General features: G+C 38.9%; 1 protein-coding gene across 10 annotated transcripts in view; it reads left to right on the top strand.

Annotated features, from left to right (window-relative positions):
- The window catches only part of SIPA1L1 (signal induced proliferation associated 1 like 1), a 381790-nt gene that overhangs the window by 274035 nt on the left and 88594 nt on the right, over positions 1 to 19161 (top strand). For all 10 annotated transcript variants that reach the window (XM_066275018.1, XM_066275017.1, XM_066275009.1 and 7 more), the window contains one exon: positions 10547 to 10704. In XM_066275018.1, coding sequence (XP_066131115.1) covers positions 10547 to 10704 — 158 coding nt within the window. The remainder of the gene's footprint in view (positions 1 to 10546; positions 10705 to 19161) is intronic.

Genomic DNA, 19161 nt, shown 5'->3' with positions numbered 1-19161 from the left:
CCTGCTGCAGAATGAATCATATCCTCTTTCATAGACTTTAACCAAACACAGATATAATCTAACATTCCATCACTTTATGTTTAAGTCACAAATATAGGTAAGAAAGTTTTGCCTCTTATGATTACCAAAGTAATCAGAAATAGGAAGCAAAGCAATAAATCAGCTATAACTTGAAATAAACTGATTTTTCTGATTAATTCCCTGATCTGGAATTTGTTGACAACTTGTTTCATGCAAATTCCATGTTCCTAGATAACTCTGAGAGGAACATCATGCTAAGAAAAATATACTAATTCTGACCAGTCAGTAGACCCAGAATTTAATACCATTAATAAATGATCTTTAAAGGAGAGATAAAAGCTGATTCTACCTAATTAGTCAGTGGGGTATGGTTGTTCCGCTTATTCACTTATTTATGCACTCATTGGCTGACTCCTGTATGTGCCCTGACTGGGGATTGAACCCCCACCCCACACACACACACACACAACCTTGTCATAACTGGATGATGTTCTAACCACCTGAGCTACCTTGCCAGGGCTAATTACTTGTTTATTTATAACTAAATGAGTTGAAATTCTGAGCACAGTGAGTTGCCATTTAAATGGACAGCTAGCTAAATTATTTAATTTTGGAGTACAATCAAGGCAAAAGTATTATGTTCCTAAATCAAAATGAAAGAGTAATTGGTACAGTTACATATTAAGAAATTTTAATTTTCTAGCTGAAGAATTTATTTCATCTATATAGATTACTTTATACTTGGGGTAAAAAATACCAGAAAGAATGTATCTTCTTAAATCCTTTTAAGGAATTTGTCTATAAATACTTACTTTTGTTATATTTAATGTGAGATGGATTAGATAGATTTATTTCTACTTGAGTCCTTTCTTAGGACATTGTAAAGCCAGCAACTGTGGCCACCATCACAGCCGCCTGGCCCATGCAGGTTTAGGTTTGCATTTAATACGGACAGATAGTAAAGAAACAATTGCACCTAGAACTGGTGGGCCATTTTCCTTTATTCCTGCTCTCAACCAGCCAGCGAGAAAATACACGCAGCAGGAAGACACTTCCTTTTCCATTCAGGGCTCCCAAAGCCACTGACTTTCTCCTTTTTGGCTAGAAGCAAAGGCCCTCACCAGTCTCATTCACCTCTGTTCCCCAACTCCTTCTCCTGCACAAACTGGCTTCTCCTTCAGCATTCTACCATTTTGGCTGGCTCCTCTCCTCCATGTGACCTCTCTGCCCTGCTACAACATGGGCTCCTCCTCTCTGTACAAGAAATGGCCTCCTAGCTCCTCCTTTTAAAACTTTTTGGTGGGAAAGCCCCTCCTCAGCACATATTAGCATAACCAAGCCCCTTCCCAAGCATGAAGGTAATTAATATTATCACCTAGGCAACGGCCATCCACTTGAGCAGTACCATCTTAAATGAAGTGAGCATAAAATAACATCTTCCCAACAGACATTAATATTACTTATCAAACTGTGTTTTGCAGAAAGAATGTATCAAAAAGACAGTGACCTTATGTATGCAGGAATAACATAATACACAAATTGTATGTGTTTTTGGTATGTCTGTGATCCTGCATAGATAAATCATCTTTAATAATGGGTATATTCTATATAGCAATCAATACAGACCAGCCTTTATTTCTGTAACATTTGATAATATATCCTGTTTATAATGAAGTAAATGGACTCATTAGTAGATAATTTGGGACCCTTTAAAATTCCTAAGATTAAAAGTACATTTCCTGAGAGTAATGGCGGAGTAGGAAGCGATACCGATAAATCTCCCCCAAAACTCAACAAGATCTTCAACCAGAAACAGAAAAACCTATACTTGGAGCTTCCAGATTCTTCGCAATACACCCAAAGGTATGATTGAGTGAAAAATTGGCTAAATATATAACCAAACCCCGAAGGAAATAGGGAGTAAGAAATGCTCCGCCTTCCTCACTAACCTAAACAGGGCGGCTTTTTCTGGTAACTGTGAATATAGAAACTGAGGCGGGCAAAGGGGGTGAATAGATCCAGGCCGCCGCAGCAAAAACGGCCGAACCAGGCTGTGGCTCAGAGATCCAAGCCGAGGAAAATCTGATCCTGTGGCAACCCGGGCAATACAAGCTAACACTCGCGCCAAACCCAAACAAAGAAAGACAAGCGGAGCGGCCATTTTACCCGGTCTCCTGGTCGGTGCGCAGTTAGTGGAAGAGAGATTTCTTCCTAAGCCGCGGAAGTGGGTGCCCGTGTTGCCCCACGGAGAGGCAGGGTGAGAGGCCTTTCTGTGGGCTGAGGGCAGAGTCTCTGGGCAGCCCCAGCGCCCTGGGAAAGCCACACACGGGAGGGAGTGAGAACTAATCCCAACGGTGGAGATTTTCCGTGCTGGAGGCTGTTTCACTCAGAGGGAACCGCAGCCGGCCTCATATCCTGGTTTGCGCGCGCAGATAAGGAGTGGGCGATTCCTCCGAGTGCCTCGGCAGTGCGCGCCCGTGTTGTCGCGCAGAGGGGCAGAGTCAGGGGCCTTTGTGTGGGCCAGGGCGGAGTCTCGGGCCGCCCCAGCGCCTTGCAAAAGCCGCACACGGGGACGGAGCGAGACTCAATTCCAACGCTGCAACTTTTCCCTGCGGTTGGGGGTTTCACTCAGAGCGTGAGACTGCTGGCCGGATATCCTGGTTGCAGACAGTGAGTGAGAGTTTCCTCCAAGCGCCCCGGAAGTGGGCGCCCGCTTGTGTTACCGGATAGAGTGGCAGAGCCAGAGGTCTTCGAGTGGGCGGAAAGCCCGCCTGATTATGCTAGCAGCTCTGACTGACTGAGCCTTACCCAGAGCCCTGTGCTGAGTGGAAATAGAGTGGGGAGTTGCCAGCAATTTGAGCCTCTTACTATCCAGGCAGAGGCAGCAGCAACCCCATACCTGGACTATCAGGCTACTAATTGAGGAAGGAAAGACTAGGAGAAAGGCTCCAGGAACACGGACTCTCTCACTGTCGGAGCCTATAAATGCTAATGAGCCTCGACTCCCAACGAGAATAAAGCACAATACATGACATTGCCATAGAGACTTATCAACTGCACACCTCTACCTGAGCGTGCCAAAGGGGCAGAACCCGGGGTACAGAGTCACCGACCAGGAAGAGGGAGAGAAAAGAAAAAGCAAGAAGATAACCTCTCAAAATCAAGAATAATCTGCAGACTTTATAACCTATCCCATTTTATTATATTTGTTCGTTTGTTTCTCTTATCTTCATTCTTGAGACTTTTTTTTCCTCCTCCAATTTGGCCGATTAACTCTCTACCGGTCTTACTCTCTCCTCTCCCTGAACTACACTACCCATAAGTGTTACATCTCCCATTATCATTTCTCTTCTCTTCCTTTCTCTCTATGAGGGTTGCACTCCAAAACCCTTAACTCTCTCTCTCTCTCTCCTTTCCTTTTTCTTCTTTTAGTGGTTCCCTCTTTTTTTCTCTCTCTCTCTTTCTTTTCTCCCTCTATATTAGTTTCTTCCTTTCTCCTTTACATCTCCTCTCATTCAAACCTCAATAACAAACAAATTATCTTATCTGGGACTCAAACCTATGTTTGTGGCATTTTGGGGGGTTTTTACTTCACCTTTTTAACGCACTAGCAGTGCTCCCATCCCTGGCTCTCCATATTATCTAGTTCTTGTTCCACTAAATACAATAGTAAGTTTTTAATTTGTCCCCCCATTTTTCCATTTTCCTCTTATTCCTCTCATCATAACTCTTAGAAAACCAACACCTAAAAGCAAATCATTTTATTCTTGACCCAAATTTTTTCCTTATTTGCTTTTTGTGGGTCCATACGCTCTTTTTTTTTCTTTTTTCTTTTTTTCTTTTTTTTTTTTCCTTTTTTTTTTTTTTTTTTTCTTTCTCTCTTTTTTGCCCCTTTATTACTTTTCCCCAATTCAGGCCCTCCATCACAGGCATTATTTGTTATAACTCACAGTCCACCACAAGATTTTCTCAAGAAAGAGGGGAGAGGAGAGGAGAGGAAAAAAAGGGGGGGGGAATAATTTCCTTTTTTAAAAAAAATTTTATTTTATTTTATTTTTCTTTATTTCATTATTAATTTTTTTTAAAAAAAACAACTCTTTTTGATTTGTTATTTTTTTTATTTTTTTTAACTTTTTATTCTTTATTAAATCTCATTAATACTATCAACAAAACCACCCTCAGATGCCATTAAGGAAGAGAAAATCGAATATCATGGATACAAAAGAAAGAGAGGTAACACAGCTAGATGAGGAAAAATCTAAGGAGAAAAAATTTAATATATTGGAAACCTTGGAGCTAAATGACAGAGAATTCAAGATAGAAATCCTAAAAATCCTCCGAGATATACAAGAAAACACAGAAAGGCAATATAGGGAGCTCAGAAAACAACTCCATGAACACAAAGAATATATGTCCAAGGAAATTGAAACTATAAAAACAAATCAAACAGAGATGAAAAACTCAATTCACGAGCTGAAAAACGAAGTAACAAGCTTAGCTAATAGAACAGGTCAGATAGAAGAGAGGATTAGTGAAATAGAAGACAAGCAACTTGAGGCACAACAGAGAAGAAGAAAGAGACTCAAAAATTAAAAAAAATGAGATAGCCCTACAAGAATTATCTGACTCCATCAAAAAGAATAACATAAGAATAATAGGTATATCAGAGGGAGAAGAGAGAGAAAATGGAATGGAGAACATACTTAAATAATTGATGAGAACTTCCCAAGCCTGTGGAAAGAACTAAAGCCTCAAGTTCAAGAAGCAAACAGAACTCCAAGTTTTCTTAACCCCAACAAACCTACTCCAAGGCATATCATAATGAAATTGACACAAACCAACAGCAAAGAAAAAATTCTCAAGGCAGCCAGGGAAAAGAAGAATACAACATATAAAGGAAGGCCCATTAGATTATCATCAGATTTCTCAGCAGAAACTCTACAAGCTAGAAGAGAGTGGACCCCAATATTTAAAGTCTTGAAAGAGAGGAACTTTCAGCCACGAATACTATACCCATCAAAGCTATCCTTCAAATACGAAGGAGAAATAAAAACATTCACAGATACAGAAAAGATGAGGGAATTTATCATCAGAAAACCCCCACTCCAGGAATCACTAAAGGGGGTTCTCCAATCAGATACAAAGAACAAAAAAAAACAGAGCCACAAGTAAAGGCTCCAAGAAGAACACAATAAAACCAAATTTAAACTGTGACAACAACAAAAAGAAAGAGGGGGAGAAGACGGAGATTAACAGTAGCAAAGGACGATGGAGTGCAAAAGTACTCACAAAATAGTTCGCTACAATGAACAGGGTAGGGACCCTTTTCATTACTCAAAGGTAACCACCATTGAAAAAACCACCACAGAAGCACATGAGATAAAAAAGATAGCAACAGAGGAAAGATGTATGGAATACAACCAAATAAAAACAAAAGATAGAAAAACGAAAGAGAAGGATCAAACAAGACACGAAACTAACAGAAAGCAAGATATAAAATGGCAATAGGGAACTCACAAGTATCAATAATTACACTAAATGTAAATGGATTAAACTCACCAATAAAAAGGCACAGAGTAGCAGAATGGATTAAAAAAGAAAATCCAACTGTATGCTGCCTACAGGAAACTCATCTAAGTAACAAGGATAAAAACAAATTCAAAGTGAAAGGCTGGAAAACAATACTCCAAGCAAATAACATCCAAAAAAAAGCAGGTGTAGCAATACTCATATCGGATAATGCTGACTACAAGACAGGAAAAGTACTTAGAGACAAAAATGGCCATTTCATAATGGCTAAGGGGACACTGAATCAAGAGGACATAACAATTCTTAATATATATGCACCAAACCAAGGAGCACCAAAATATATAAGACAGCTACTTATTGATCTTAAAACAAAAACTGACAAAAATACAATCATACTTGGAGACCTCAATACACCGCTGACGGCTCTAGATCGGTCATCCAAACAGAGAATCAACAAAGACATAATGGCCTTAAACAAAACACTAGAGCACCTGGATATGATAGACATCTACAGGACATTTCATCCCAAAGTGACTGAGTATACATTTTTCTCCAGTGTACATGGATCATTCTCAAGAATTGACCATATGTTGGGCCACAAAAACAATATCAGCAAATTCAGAAAAATTGAAGTTGTACCAAGCATATTTTCTGATCATAAAGCCTTGAAACTAGAATTCAACTGCAAAAAAGAGGAAAAAAATCCCACAAAAATGTGGAAACTAAACAACATACTTTTAAAAAATGAATGGGTCAAAGAAGAAATAAGTGCAGAGATCAAAAGATATATACAGACTAATGAAAATGACAATACGACATATCAGAATCTATGGGATGCAGCAAAAGCAGTGATAAGAGGGAAGTTCATATCGCTTCAGGCATATATGAACAAACAAGAGAGAGCCCAAGTGAACCACTTAACTTCCCACCTTAAGGAACTAGAAAAAGAAGAACAAAGACAACCCAAAACCAGCCGAAGAAAGGAGATAATAAAAATCAGAGCAGAAATAAATGAATTAGAGAACAGAAAAACTATAGAAAAAATTAATAAAACAAGGAGCTGGTTCTTTGAAAAGATCAACAAAATTGACAAACCCTTGGCAAGACTTACCAAGGAAAAAAGAGAAAGAACTCATATAAACAAAATCCAAAATGAAAGAGGAGAAATCACCACGGACACCGTAGATATACAAGGAATTATTGTAGAATACTATGAAAAACTTTATGCCACTAAATTCAACAACCTAGAAGAAATGGATAAATTCCTAGAAAAATACAACCTTCCTAGACTGAGTCAAGAAGAAGCAGAAAGCCTAAACAGACCTATCAGTAGAGAAGAAATAGAAAAAACCATTAAAAACCTCCCCAAAAATAAAAGTCCAGGCCCTGACGGCTATACCAGCGAATTTTATCAAACATTCAAAGAAGACTTGGTTCCTATTCTACTCAAAGTCTTCCAAAAAATTGAAGAAGAAGCAATACTTCCAAACACATTTTATGAGGCCAACATAACCCTCATACCAAAACCAGGCAAGGATGGCACAAAAAAAGAAAACTACAGACCAATATCTCTAATGAATACAGATGCTAAAATACTAAACAAAATACTAGCAAATCGAATACAACAACATATTAAAAAAATAATACATCATGATCAAGTAGGATTCATCCCAGAATCTCAAGGATGGTTCAACATACGTAAAACGGTTAATGTAATACACCATATCAACAAAACAAAGAACAAAAACCACATGATCTTATCAATAGACGCAGAAAAGGCTTTCGATAAAATACAACACAATTTTATGTTTAAGACTCTCAACAAAATGGGTATAGAAGGAAAATATCTCAACATGATAAAGGCCATATATGATAAACCATCGGCTAACATCATATTAAATGGCACTAAACTGAAGGCTTTCCCCCTTAAATCAGGAACAAGACAGGGTTGTCCACTCTCTCCACTCTTATTTAATGTGGTACTAGAGGTTCTAGCCAGAGCAATCAGACAAGACAAAGAAATAAAAGGCATCCATATCGGAAAAGAAGAAGTAAAGGTATCACTTTTTGCAGATGATATGATCCTATACATCGAAAACCCCAAAGAATCCACAAAAAGACTACTAGAAACAATAAGCCAATACAGTAAGGTCGCAGGATACAAAATTAACATACAGAAGTCAATAGCCTTTCTATATGCCAACAATGAAACAACTGAGAAGGAACTCAAAAGAATAATCCCCTTCACGATTGCAACAAAAAAAATAAAATACTTAGGAATAAACATAACAAAGAATGTAAAGGACTTATATAATGAAAACTATAAACCATTGTTAAGGGAAATCGAAAAAGATATAATGAGATGGAAGAATATACCTTGTTCTTGGCTAGGAAGAATAAATATAATCAAGATGGCTATATTACCCAAAGCAATATACAAATTTAATGCAATTCCCATCAAAATTCCAATGACATTTTTTAAAGAAATAGAGCAAAAAATCATCAGATTTATATGGAACTATAAAAAACCCCGAATAGCCAAAGCAATCCTAAAGAAAAAGAATGAAGCTGGGGGCATAACAATACCTGACTTCAAACTCTATTATAGGGCCACGACAATCAAAACAGCATGGTATTGGCAGAAAAATAGACACTCAGACCAATGGAACAGAATAGAAAGTCCAGAAATAAAACCACATATATATAGTCAAATAATTTTTGATAAAGGGGCCAACAACACACAATGGAGAAAAGAAAGCCTCTTCAATAAATGGTGCTGGGAAAACTGGAAAGCCACATGCAAAAGAATGAAACTGGACTACAGTCTCTCCCCCTGTACAAAAATTAACTCAAAATGGATCAAAGATCTAAACATAAGACCTGAAACAATTAAGTACATAGAAGAAGACATAGGTACTCAACTCATGGACCTGGGTTTTAAAGAGCATTTTATGAATTTGACTCCAATGGCAAGAGAAGTGAAGGCAAAAATTAATGAATGGGACTACATCAGACTAAGAAGTTTTTGCTCAGCAAGGGAAACTGATAACAAAATAAACAGAAAGCCAACTAAATGGGAAATGATATTTTCAAACAACAGCTCAGATAAGGGCTTAATATCCAAAATATACAAAGAACTCATAAAACTCAACAACAAACAAACAAACAATCCAATAAAAAAATGGGAAGAGGATATGAATAGACACTTCTCCCAGGAAGAAATACAAATGGCCAACAGATATATGAAAAGATGCTCATCTTCTTTAGCTATTAGAGAAATGCAAATCAAAACGGCAATGAGATACCACCTCACACCTGTTCGATTAGCTGTTATTAGCAAGTCAGGTAATAGCAAATGTTGGAGAGGCTGTGGAGAAAAAGGAACCCTCATACACTGTTGGTGGGAATGTAAAGTAGTACAACCATTATGGAAGAAAGTATGGTGGTTCCTCAAAAAACTGCAAATAGAACTACCTTATGACCCAGCAATCCCTCTACTGGGTATATATCCCCAAAACTCAGAAACATTGATACGTAAAGACACATGCAGCCCCATGTTTATTGCAGCATTGTTCACAGTGGCCAGGACATGGAAACAACCAAAAAGCCCATCAATAGATGACTGGATAAAGAAGATGTGGCACATATACACTATGGAATACTACTCAACCATAAGAAATGATGACATCGGAACATTTACAGCAAAATGGTGGGATCTTGATAACATGATACGAAGCGAAATAAGTAAATCAGAAAAAAACAGGAACTGTATTATTCCATACGTAGGTGGGACATAATACTGAAACTAAGAGACATTGATAAGAGTGTGGTGGATACGGGGGGGAGGGGGGAATGGGAGAGGGATAGGGGGTGGGAGGGGCACAAAGAAAACAAGATAGAAGGTGACAGAGGACAATCTGACTTTGGGTGGTGGGTATGCAACATAATTGAACGACAAGATAACCTGGACTTGTTATCTTTGAATATATGTATCCTGATTTATTGATGTCACCCCATTAAAAAAATAAAATTATAAAATAAAAAAAAAAAAAAAAAAAGTACATTTCCTGAGCCTTCTAACTCCCAATTCTCAACCCTAATCTAAAAGGCTATTGTTTCCCCCAGCTGGCAGCCAATACTAGACCATTGATTTTACTGGTATGTAGTTTATGTAAGTTGAAGTCACTGGAGAATTTTTTAAAAGTCCTATAAATGCAAGTTTGTGTCTAATGGTGGGTAGAGTAGACAAAAATCATGTTGTTTTCCTTCTTTTAAAGGCCTCAATGTAATAAACAGGAGAAATACAAAATTTGTTTAATTTTTTCCCACTATTGAATTAAACTCTCTAATAAATCCCTCTTGGAAAGGCAGCAGCCTAGGATGATCCGGATGCCAGAATTTGAAAGCCACCTTTTCCAAAACAGCATATAATGTGGAACAGAAGGTGGTCTTAAGTAGCTTTCACTATAATTAAAGAAGCTCTTGAAACTTGACATTGAACCTGCTTTTAAATTGTTGCAACATTTTGAAATATTAATTTCTACATTCCCAGCTTGTGACACAAAAAATGTATCAGAAAACACCTTAGCCACATTTCTTTAAATGAAGCTACTTACACCAGACCATAAATTGTGTTGTAATTACTTTCTGCCATTCTCATCTCTAAAAAATTTTCCCTATGGCAAGTTCCTTTCTTATATGAAAATGGAACAAAACTGTTGTTATGGAAACTAAGGATTTAGAGAGGCTGGGACTTAGCATAATATGCCAGATATTGGATAGATCTGTTTGAATGGACTATATATGTTATGCAAATTTCAGAATATTCATTTCCATATTCTTCCTTGGTGAGAATGAGACAGGCTAAAATAGTGACAATAACTGTGGATTATGTACGCTAATAAGTACTGATTAATGTTTTCAATACTGTTACATAGGGAACTGAAGAGGAAAAAGCAAAGGGTTGTCATTCATGTTGTTTATTTTTTCTTTATAGCTCCTACGGAAACGGCACATTGGAAATGATATTGTTACAATTGTTTTCCAAGAACCTGGAGCACAGCCATTCAGCCCGAAAAACATCCGATCCCACTTTCAGCACGTTTTTGTCATCGTCAGGGTTCACAGCCCCTGCACGGACAGTGTCTGTTACAGGTATTGGTGCAGCCGCAGTGGCTGGGTGTGCATTGCCTGGGTCACACTGAGGGCACCATCTAGCTCTGCTTTCTTTCTTTCTTTTTTTTTTTTGTATTTCTCTGAAGCTGGAAACGGGGAGAGACAGTCAGACAGACTCCCGCATGCGCCCGACCGGGATCCACCCGGCACGCCCACCAGGTGCGACGCTCTGCCCACCAGGGGGCGATGCTCTGCCCCTCCGGGGCGTCACTCTGCCGCGACCAGAGCCACTCTAGCGCCTGGGGCAGAGGCCAAGGAGCCATCCCCAGCGCCCGGGCCATCTTTGCTCCAATGGAGCCTTGGCTGCGGGAGGGGAAGAGAGAGACAGAGAGGAAGGAGGGGGGGTGGAGAAGCAAATGGGCGCTTCTCCTATGTGCCCTGGTCGGGAATCGAACCCGGGTCCCCTGCATGCCAGGCCGACGCTCTACCGCTGAGCCAACCGGCCAGGGCCTAGCTCTGCTTTCTTAAGGGTCCATGGGAAGTCTCTTACTATTTATTTTTTTTGTCTTTAACCTGTGCCTGTGGATGGTTAAATTCACACGATGACGTAACCTGATGGCATTGACATTCCCCAGACATGTTGGTTAGACGCCTGCCGTTTCCATTTGCACCTCCTCCTTAGGTGGTATCCTTCCTCCATGCCATCTGGTCACCAGCTAATTACTCATACTGCTAATTATATTTTGCTGTTGGCATGGCAAGAACAGAGAAGAATGATCCTAGTAAGCAGGGAAGAAGGGTTTGTTTTTCCTAAATATTTAAAAAGCCCGAACTCTTGCTTAGAACTGATTCACACTAACATCTCTGATTACAGTCTTAGAGGCATTGCTGTGCTTTATTCAGCATTTGGTGGAATTGTTTCAGTGTCCCTCGTTGAGCTGGTCTCGTGAAGTCTCGGGATTCAGGCATCTAGCTGTGGAGGCCTATGCAAGAACGTGGGAGGGGTTTGTCGTTGAGGACAAGATGCTGGGTTGAGAGGGGCTTGGTGCCAAGAAGATGTGTAAGGATGTTCTAGCCTTAGCAAGATGTTTCCAACATGATTCTGTCTTTTCAAAATGTGAAATTCTATCATATCTTTCAATCCTGAAAATTTGGAAGATGAGGCTTTGTTAATATTTATTTTTGAATTAAACAGCCACCTGTGCAAAAAGTGGCCAACACAGCCTGGTAATTGGATTATTGTGAGAGCCACAACTGTCTAGTTCTAAGTGTAATGCAAGATAATTATAGGCATAGAGCAAGCAAGTTCAGGGAACAAAGTACTTTGGACTACTTCTGACGGCCACCATGCTTGCACATCCCGCAGTAACTACATGTGTCGAGCTGTTATAAGCCAGCCCCGCACTATTCTAGGCACTTTTCATGTATTCCCTCATTTAGAAAAACCTGTGAGGTAGGTACTGTTTTCACCTTCATTTTCCGATGAAGGAACTTGAGTACACAGGGAGGGGTACCTTGCCTGAGGTCAGCTGGTCCTGGGCAGAGCTGAGAGTCACATGCATTGAGTCTGATTCTAGAGCCCAGCCCCTTAATGCCTCCCTCACATGCGATGTGAAGCCGAGGTCTTTGCTGCCCCTGCTGTTGACATACCAGCTATTCCAGAAATTTTTGGATGCCAAATTTATGTGAAAATCCAAAACCAGGGAGGTCTGTGGTGCCCTCTAGGCTCAGGGGTGGAAACGCATATAGAGGGAACCTAGATCTCTTCTCAAGAATATGGCCTCTGAAAACTGCTAGGTGTGGAATAAAGGTCGGACATTTAACAATAATTGGGATGGATACTGTTTGCATTTAGAAAATATCCTAAACCCATAAAACATGCTATGTGCTGGATTCATGCACAGGATTTCATGCTACTTTGTAGACAGAAGCTGAACCCTTTTGAATGGTTACTACTAGGAAGTTTGGGAGTGGGAAACTATGTAGGTTCATTTAAGGAGGGATTCGTCTTTAAAAGCCTTTGTCTAAATAAAATGCTATGCAATAGAAATATAATGCAAGCCACATGTTAATTCTATTAATTTTTATGTATTTTAAAGTAACAATAAGTAGTTGAAATTTTAATGATATATGTTTTTGATCCAATAATATATTTTATTTACCTGCTAATACCCAACTATTATTTCAACAAGTAAATTTTTAATTTTAAAATTATTGAGACATTTTACAAGTTTTTGGACGAAGACTTTGAAATCTAGGGTGCATTTCAGACTTACTTCTAATCTCAGGATGCTCGGTTTTCATTGGAAATAATCTGTATTTAGATTTCATAAAATTTGCAATTGGAAATGTAGATTCACATACTCAGATTTTTCTAAACATACTTTTAAAAAGCTTTCAGGTAACTGAGTCCAGTGTAAGCTTTTAGAATTTAATGTAATTGAACACCCCTTGGTCACACTAGCCACATTTGGAGTACTTAGTATCCACATGTGACCAGTGCAAGTCTAAATAGACTGATAAGGAGGGAAGGTATCTTCGCTTTCTTCAGTATTTGGCTCAATGAGGAGGTGACACCTGTTTTTTTCTTTCAAGGCTGCACCTCCCACCCCTGGCCTGATAATCATGATTTTTTCTATCTTTAATTCTCTGCCTGGAGAGCCCATCTTAACCCCACCATGTGATGCTGGAGTCTACTCATGATACATAAGCTAATCTAGAACTTCCTAGTTGCCAAGCTTGTTGGAAGGCCCAATTCACTGCTTATAAACTGAATACTGCCCCTTTGTAAATCCAAAACAACATATCAGTTTGTAACATCACCAAAGGAAATCACAAGAAACTAAAGTAGTGATCTTTTCCTAGGGTAGCCTTTGAGTACAGTAATTTTTCTCAGTCTTTCACCAACTGAGGTAAGCTTGTTTCCTAGGGTATGTGGCAAGATCAGAAGAAGTTTAAAGGCCCAGAATAAATAGGGCTCCTCTCTTATAATCTTAATGCTGGAGGAAAGGGGTATAAAGTAGTTTATTTTTGCCTGGCCAAACAGTGGTGCACTGGATAGAGCACCAGCCTGGGACGCTAAGGTCCCAGGTTCAAAACCCCGAGGTCACCAGCTTGAGCCCAAAGGTCTTTGGCTTGAAGCCCAAAATTACTGGCCCCCTGGTCAATGAACAGCTAAGGTGCCACAACAAGTTGATGCTTCTCCTCTCCTTTCCTGTCCGCCTCCCTCTCTCTCTCTCTCTCTCTCTCTCTCTCTCTCTCACACACACACACACACACACACACACACACACACTTTCTCATGAAAAGTATTATGAAGTAGAATGGAAAGTTTGTATCAATTTTAAGATAAAGCATGGGTCTTTGAAAGTTTGTGTCAATTTTAAGATAAAGCATGGGTCTTTGAAAGTTTGTGTCAATTTTAAGATAAAGCATGAGTCTTTGAAAGTTTGTATCAATTTTAAGATAAAGCATGGGTCTTCAAAGAATTTTTATACCTGTGAGTTTTCCTCATGCCCTAGCCTCTCCACATACTCCTAGGGATATGAATTTACAGGCCTCTTTCACTAGGAATACTTTGGTTGAAAAGTTTAATGATACATTGATATGTACTAATTTTATTTAATTTTATATATGCTCATATATAATTTTATTAAATTTAATTATTCATTTAAGTTTTATGTATTTAAAAATCCCTAAGTGATATAAAGTAATTGAAATGCTTTTTGTCATTTAAAGCCTCTTGTTCCCAACTTTCTGCACTGTGAACACTCATTTTTTTACTGACATCTACTTGGAGCCTGCACTGAGGAAAGTACAGGAAGTTGTTTTCTCAAAGGAGCTTTTTGCTTTAATTGTGTAGAGAAGTGTGTGGTCATTATAGACCAAAATCATAAGTAATGTTTAATGAGAAAATGAGATTTAGTGTATGTTTCAAAGCACAGATGGATGGAATTCAGTGGGAAAAAGAAATAATTCTAGGAGTGGCCAGCGGTATATCCAGAAGTGTAGTTACAGGAAGGTGGAAAGGACAGTAAGAAGACTACGCTGTAGGAAAACTCACTGGCCAGTGGAGGCCCTGCGAGTCCTAGGCTATCAAATAACACTGTACAACAGGAATAGAATTTTAGGACACTTTACCCTATGTCACCATACAAGGTAATCTCAAAAAGATAAATTTGAAGCTTATTATTGTTATTCCATTATTTTTCACCAGTTCTTGACTCCTTTGTCATATACATGCTAGGTGTTATTCTGGGCCCTGGGATGCAACAGGAGAACCAGAGAGAAAAATTCAAGTAGATATGGAAATGAGGCCCTAATAGGTATTCTATCTTCTTGGAAAGTTCATGTAGGAAAAACTGACTAATTCAGACTAATTCCGGAGGCCAGTTGAGTACTAGACAGAGCTAAGAACTAAGAAAGAATCACTAAGTCTGTGTACTAAAGGTTATGCACATATCTGAGAAGAGAGCCCTCCGGTCTCTATTATTTTATTTGTATCATTACAATGAGCTTAATTGTCTGGTCCCAGTTATGGAGCAGATTAGAAGCCACAAATCAAAAAGAGAAAGGAGCCATTTAGTGGCTAGGATGTACTGAAAACATCAGTAAGTGATTGTTAAGGGAGATGCAGCAGAAAGATTCATATCAAGGCTACAAATGCAGTAAGCACTGCAGTCTGGGGGCATTTGGTTTGGAAACAAACAACCAAATATACTTCCTTCACCCCTGAGGGCCTCACTTTGCAAAAACAGTGCAAACTTTTTTTCACTATTTTTAAACAACTAACGAATTAATGAATCATTAATCATGAAAGACCATTGCAGATATCACCAAAAGAGGAAAGTGTGTCTTGAATAATGAGTGAACACAGCTCTGTGAATAAATTAGTCCTATCCCCACCCTACCCCCAACATTGAATCTGAGTCTGATCAACCCTTCAGAGAAGCCAAGACACAGGAAATACAAAAGACAGAGCGTGTTTGTCTTCAGCAAAATTCACTTTGGACAACTCTATAACAAACAGCCTAATTTCTTCAAAAAATAAGTTGCAAGGAAAAAAGGGAAAGTGAGAGAAGTAGAGGAGAATAAACAAAGTTTAAAAATTTAAGATAAAAAATTAATTGCAATGTGTGGGCTTTATTTGGATCAAATTGAGACAAAAAAAGGTTATTAATAAATCTTAGAATGTCTTTAACCAGCTATTTTTAACCTTTTTCATCTCATGGCACATATAAACTATTGCTAAAATTCTGCAGTACACCAAAATATATATTTTTGCTAATCTGAAAGAAAAAAAATAGAGTTTTGATTCACACCAGACAGCTGTTGTTGTGTTGGCTGATGTCATTTTTTTATTCTCACAATCTACAGGGGAAGAAGTCACTGCCCCTGGCTAAATAGTCAGGCATTACATGTTTTAAATATTCTCGTGGCACACTGGTGTGCCAAGACACATCAGTTGAAAATCGGTCTTAAACAGTTGAAATTTGGAACATTGACTTGTTATTTCATAAAATTAAAGAATTACTCATTTTAGAACTAGTGTCATAATAAGTTTATAATAATAACCTGTCTTTGAAATGTTAACTTATAGTCAGTTCCTATATTTGGGATGGTAGAAATATATGTTACTCTTAAGAAAGATTTCTATATCCAGTGGTCAAAATGTAGTACATGTTGAAAGGAGTTAGTATGATATATCCCCAAAAGCACTTGGACTAAGACCAGATTGTTAAACCTTTCAGATCTTAATTTTCCTTCCTGTTCAGTGGAAGGTTGTTTGACATCTACTGAAGATCCCATAACAAGTATCTCATATGTAAGCAGGGAGTATGGAATGTGCACGTTAAATGCCCATGCCCTTTTTCTTTTCTTCTCTTGAATAAAAAGTATGCAAACTTCAACTAGTGGGAAAAATCAAAGTGGGGCAAGTGTTGATATTTCTTTCAGAAAGTCTATTCCAATCTATAATTCATTCAAATTCCTATTGTCCAATATAGATTAACTTGTTAAGACAAAGATCTGAACATGTCACTCTTCATGCATACCTAAACCATTTAGGGAAAAGTTCAGACTGCCTAGCAAAGCCTACAGCATGGAATCCTTCAGGTCCGGCCTCTTCTTAACCTCTCCCAGCACTTCTACTAATCCTCTCCTCACCCCTATCTCATTCTTGAGACATGTGGAGCTACTTTCAGCTCCCAGAACATCACTGTACTCTCCCCTCCTCTTTGCCCATGCTGCTATCTGGGCACGTGCCTCTCCTCACACACAGCCCTACCCTCCTTCACTAATGAATTCCTGCTTTTCTTTTCTCTGGAGGGCTCCCTTTACCTCCCCAGGACTAGCTCAGGTGCCTTTCCTAAGTGTTTCCTGTAGCACCTCACATCTCCCCCGGGGAGCATGCATACTACTGAATGTAGCTCCCACCAGACTTTGAGCTTCTGGAGGGCTGAGCCTGTGTCATGTCATCATTGATTCTCAACATTAACATAGTGCCTAGTGTATAGTTGGTGTTCAGTGAGTGCTGGCAAATGAATGTTAGGAGAAGTTGAAAGCCCCCAGGGAGGGAATGGTGGGCACACATTTGCTCTGTCACTGATCTTTTCTGTCCTTTACCCAGCTCTGCTTTCTCAGAAAGCTCACCAAGCTGGAAATATGTTTCAGGCTCCAAGAAGGGGAAACTTCCTTATACGGGTTTGGTGCTAAATCCCCTTCCTTTTAAATTTTGAGCTAGGCATTATTTACTGCTGTTCCCATCATGTTTCAGAAGTTTAGTTGTCATCCTCATTTTTTTTTTCCATTGAGTCTTCCATTCAGAGTTCTCTGTATATTCCCATGCATCACCCTGAAATTGTCTCTGGGCATCAAGCACTGCTACTTCATCCAAAGTCTGTGATATCAGCAAATGTTACAAGGTCCAGACCCACTAACAGACAGCTTTAGGGCGTCCTTTTTGGCCATGTGACTCTTATGGATGGTCCCTTTTGCAAGTACCTCCAGAGCGAGAGGTTTAAAAATGTTCTTTCAGAGGAAATAGTGTGGTCTTGTCATAAAGCAAGCTGTCAGCTGTCTCGAAGCTCAGATTCCAGTCCTGGCTCTAACAAGCTCTGGGCAAATCATTTTACTTCTTTGAGTCTGTTTCCTGGACAAGTGAAGAATTTGTACCAGCTGTTCAAAGGCAGGTTCAAGGATATGTCAAATGACCGATTAAGATGTAGAACACCTTCCTGGTCCCTCAGTTGTTACTCCAAGATTTTGGAGACAGAACATATTTTGTGTTAGAAGGAACACAAATATTCTTCAGTAGAATGCAAAATCAAGACAAATTTCAAAATGAAACTCAAGATTTCATTGGCAGAGTTTGAGAAACACTGAGTTTTCCAAGTTTCCTTTCCTTCCGTTGCTCACTTGCCACCACTGTTTCAGCTTCTGAGCTCTGTCCTCTATAACCCTCTTCAGTAGAACACCCCAGTCCTCCACAGTTCCGAGGAAGTAAGGCATGGCTATAATTTTAAAGAATGTGGCAGTGTGGTGGATAAATCGTTGACCTAGAACGCCGAGGAGGTCTCTGGCCCAAAAACCTAGCTTGCCCGGTCAAGGCACGTATGAGAAGCAACTCTGAGTTGATGCTTCCAGCTCCTCCAGCTCTCCTCTCCTCTTCTCTCTCTTTCTCTCTTTCTCTCTCTCTCTCTCTCTCTCTCTCTCTCTCTTCAGAGGCCAGACCTGAATCAATAAATATAATCTTAAATTTTTTTTAAAAAAGAATGTATAATTTCTAAGGAGATACAATATTGCATACAAGGCAAACATAGGAGTGCCCTTTGGAAGCTGCTTTTTAAAATAGCAAGAACCATTTATAATTAATACATTGTAAGTATCTATATATAGCAAACTGAAATTCTAGAAAGGTTTCTTATAGAGGCAGAAATATTCTTTCTACTTAGCTTTAGGCAGACTTATAAATAAGAGTTCCAAATTTGTGACATATAACTTAATGAGTTTTTAACCTTGTAGAAAACCCTGAAAGTTAGATTTACTCAAAACAAATCCCTTTATTTGAAAAGAGCATTCTAGGGTTTCATCTTCTTCATCTTCTGCAGTGAGGACTCTGCTTCTAATAATGTAAAGCTGATTTTAGTGTCTGTCATTTACCTTCCTACCATGGTGAATCAGTGATAATTATAGGTTAAGGATTCAGTTATTTTCCTCATAGTTCATTCTAGAGGCTGCTAATTATTAGTGGGCTTTCAGTATATGTTTGTCTAAAGTTCTATCAGTTAATAAACAGATCTGTAGAAATCTAGTGAATTTAAGGGGCAAGTGGATGGATGGTGCTTGTGTTTATACCCCCTGCTAAGCATTTTCCTCTCCTTATTTAAATAAAATCACAGCTGCTGCTTGAGAAAAAAAAAACAATGATTTGAAGTGAAATTAGCAGGAAAAGAAATCGCCAATTTAAAAATGAAAGATGTAAAATATTTCTGGAGC

This window comes from Saccopteryx bilineata, chromosome 4 (genome assembly GCF_036850765.1).
Source record: "Saccopteryx bilineata isolate mSacBil1 chromosome 4, mSacBil1_pri_phased_curated, whole genome shotgun sequence".
In the NCBI taxonomy this organism is placed as follows: Eukaryota; Metazoa; Chordata; class Mammalia; order Chiroptera; family Emballonuridae; genus Saccopteryx; species Saccopteryx bilineata.
Note: the sequence above shows the minus strand (reverse complement) of the source record. Positions and strands in the feature narration are given on the sequence as shown.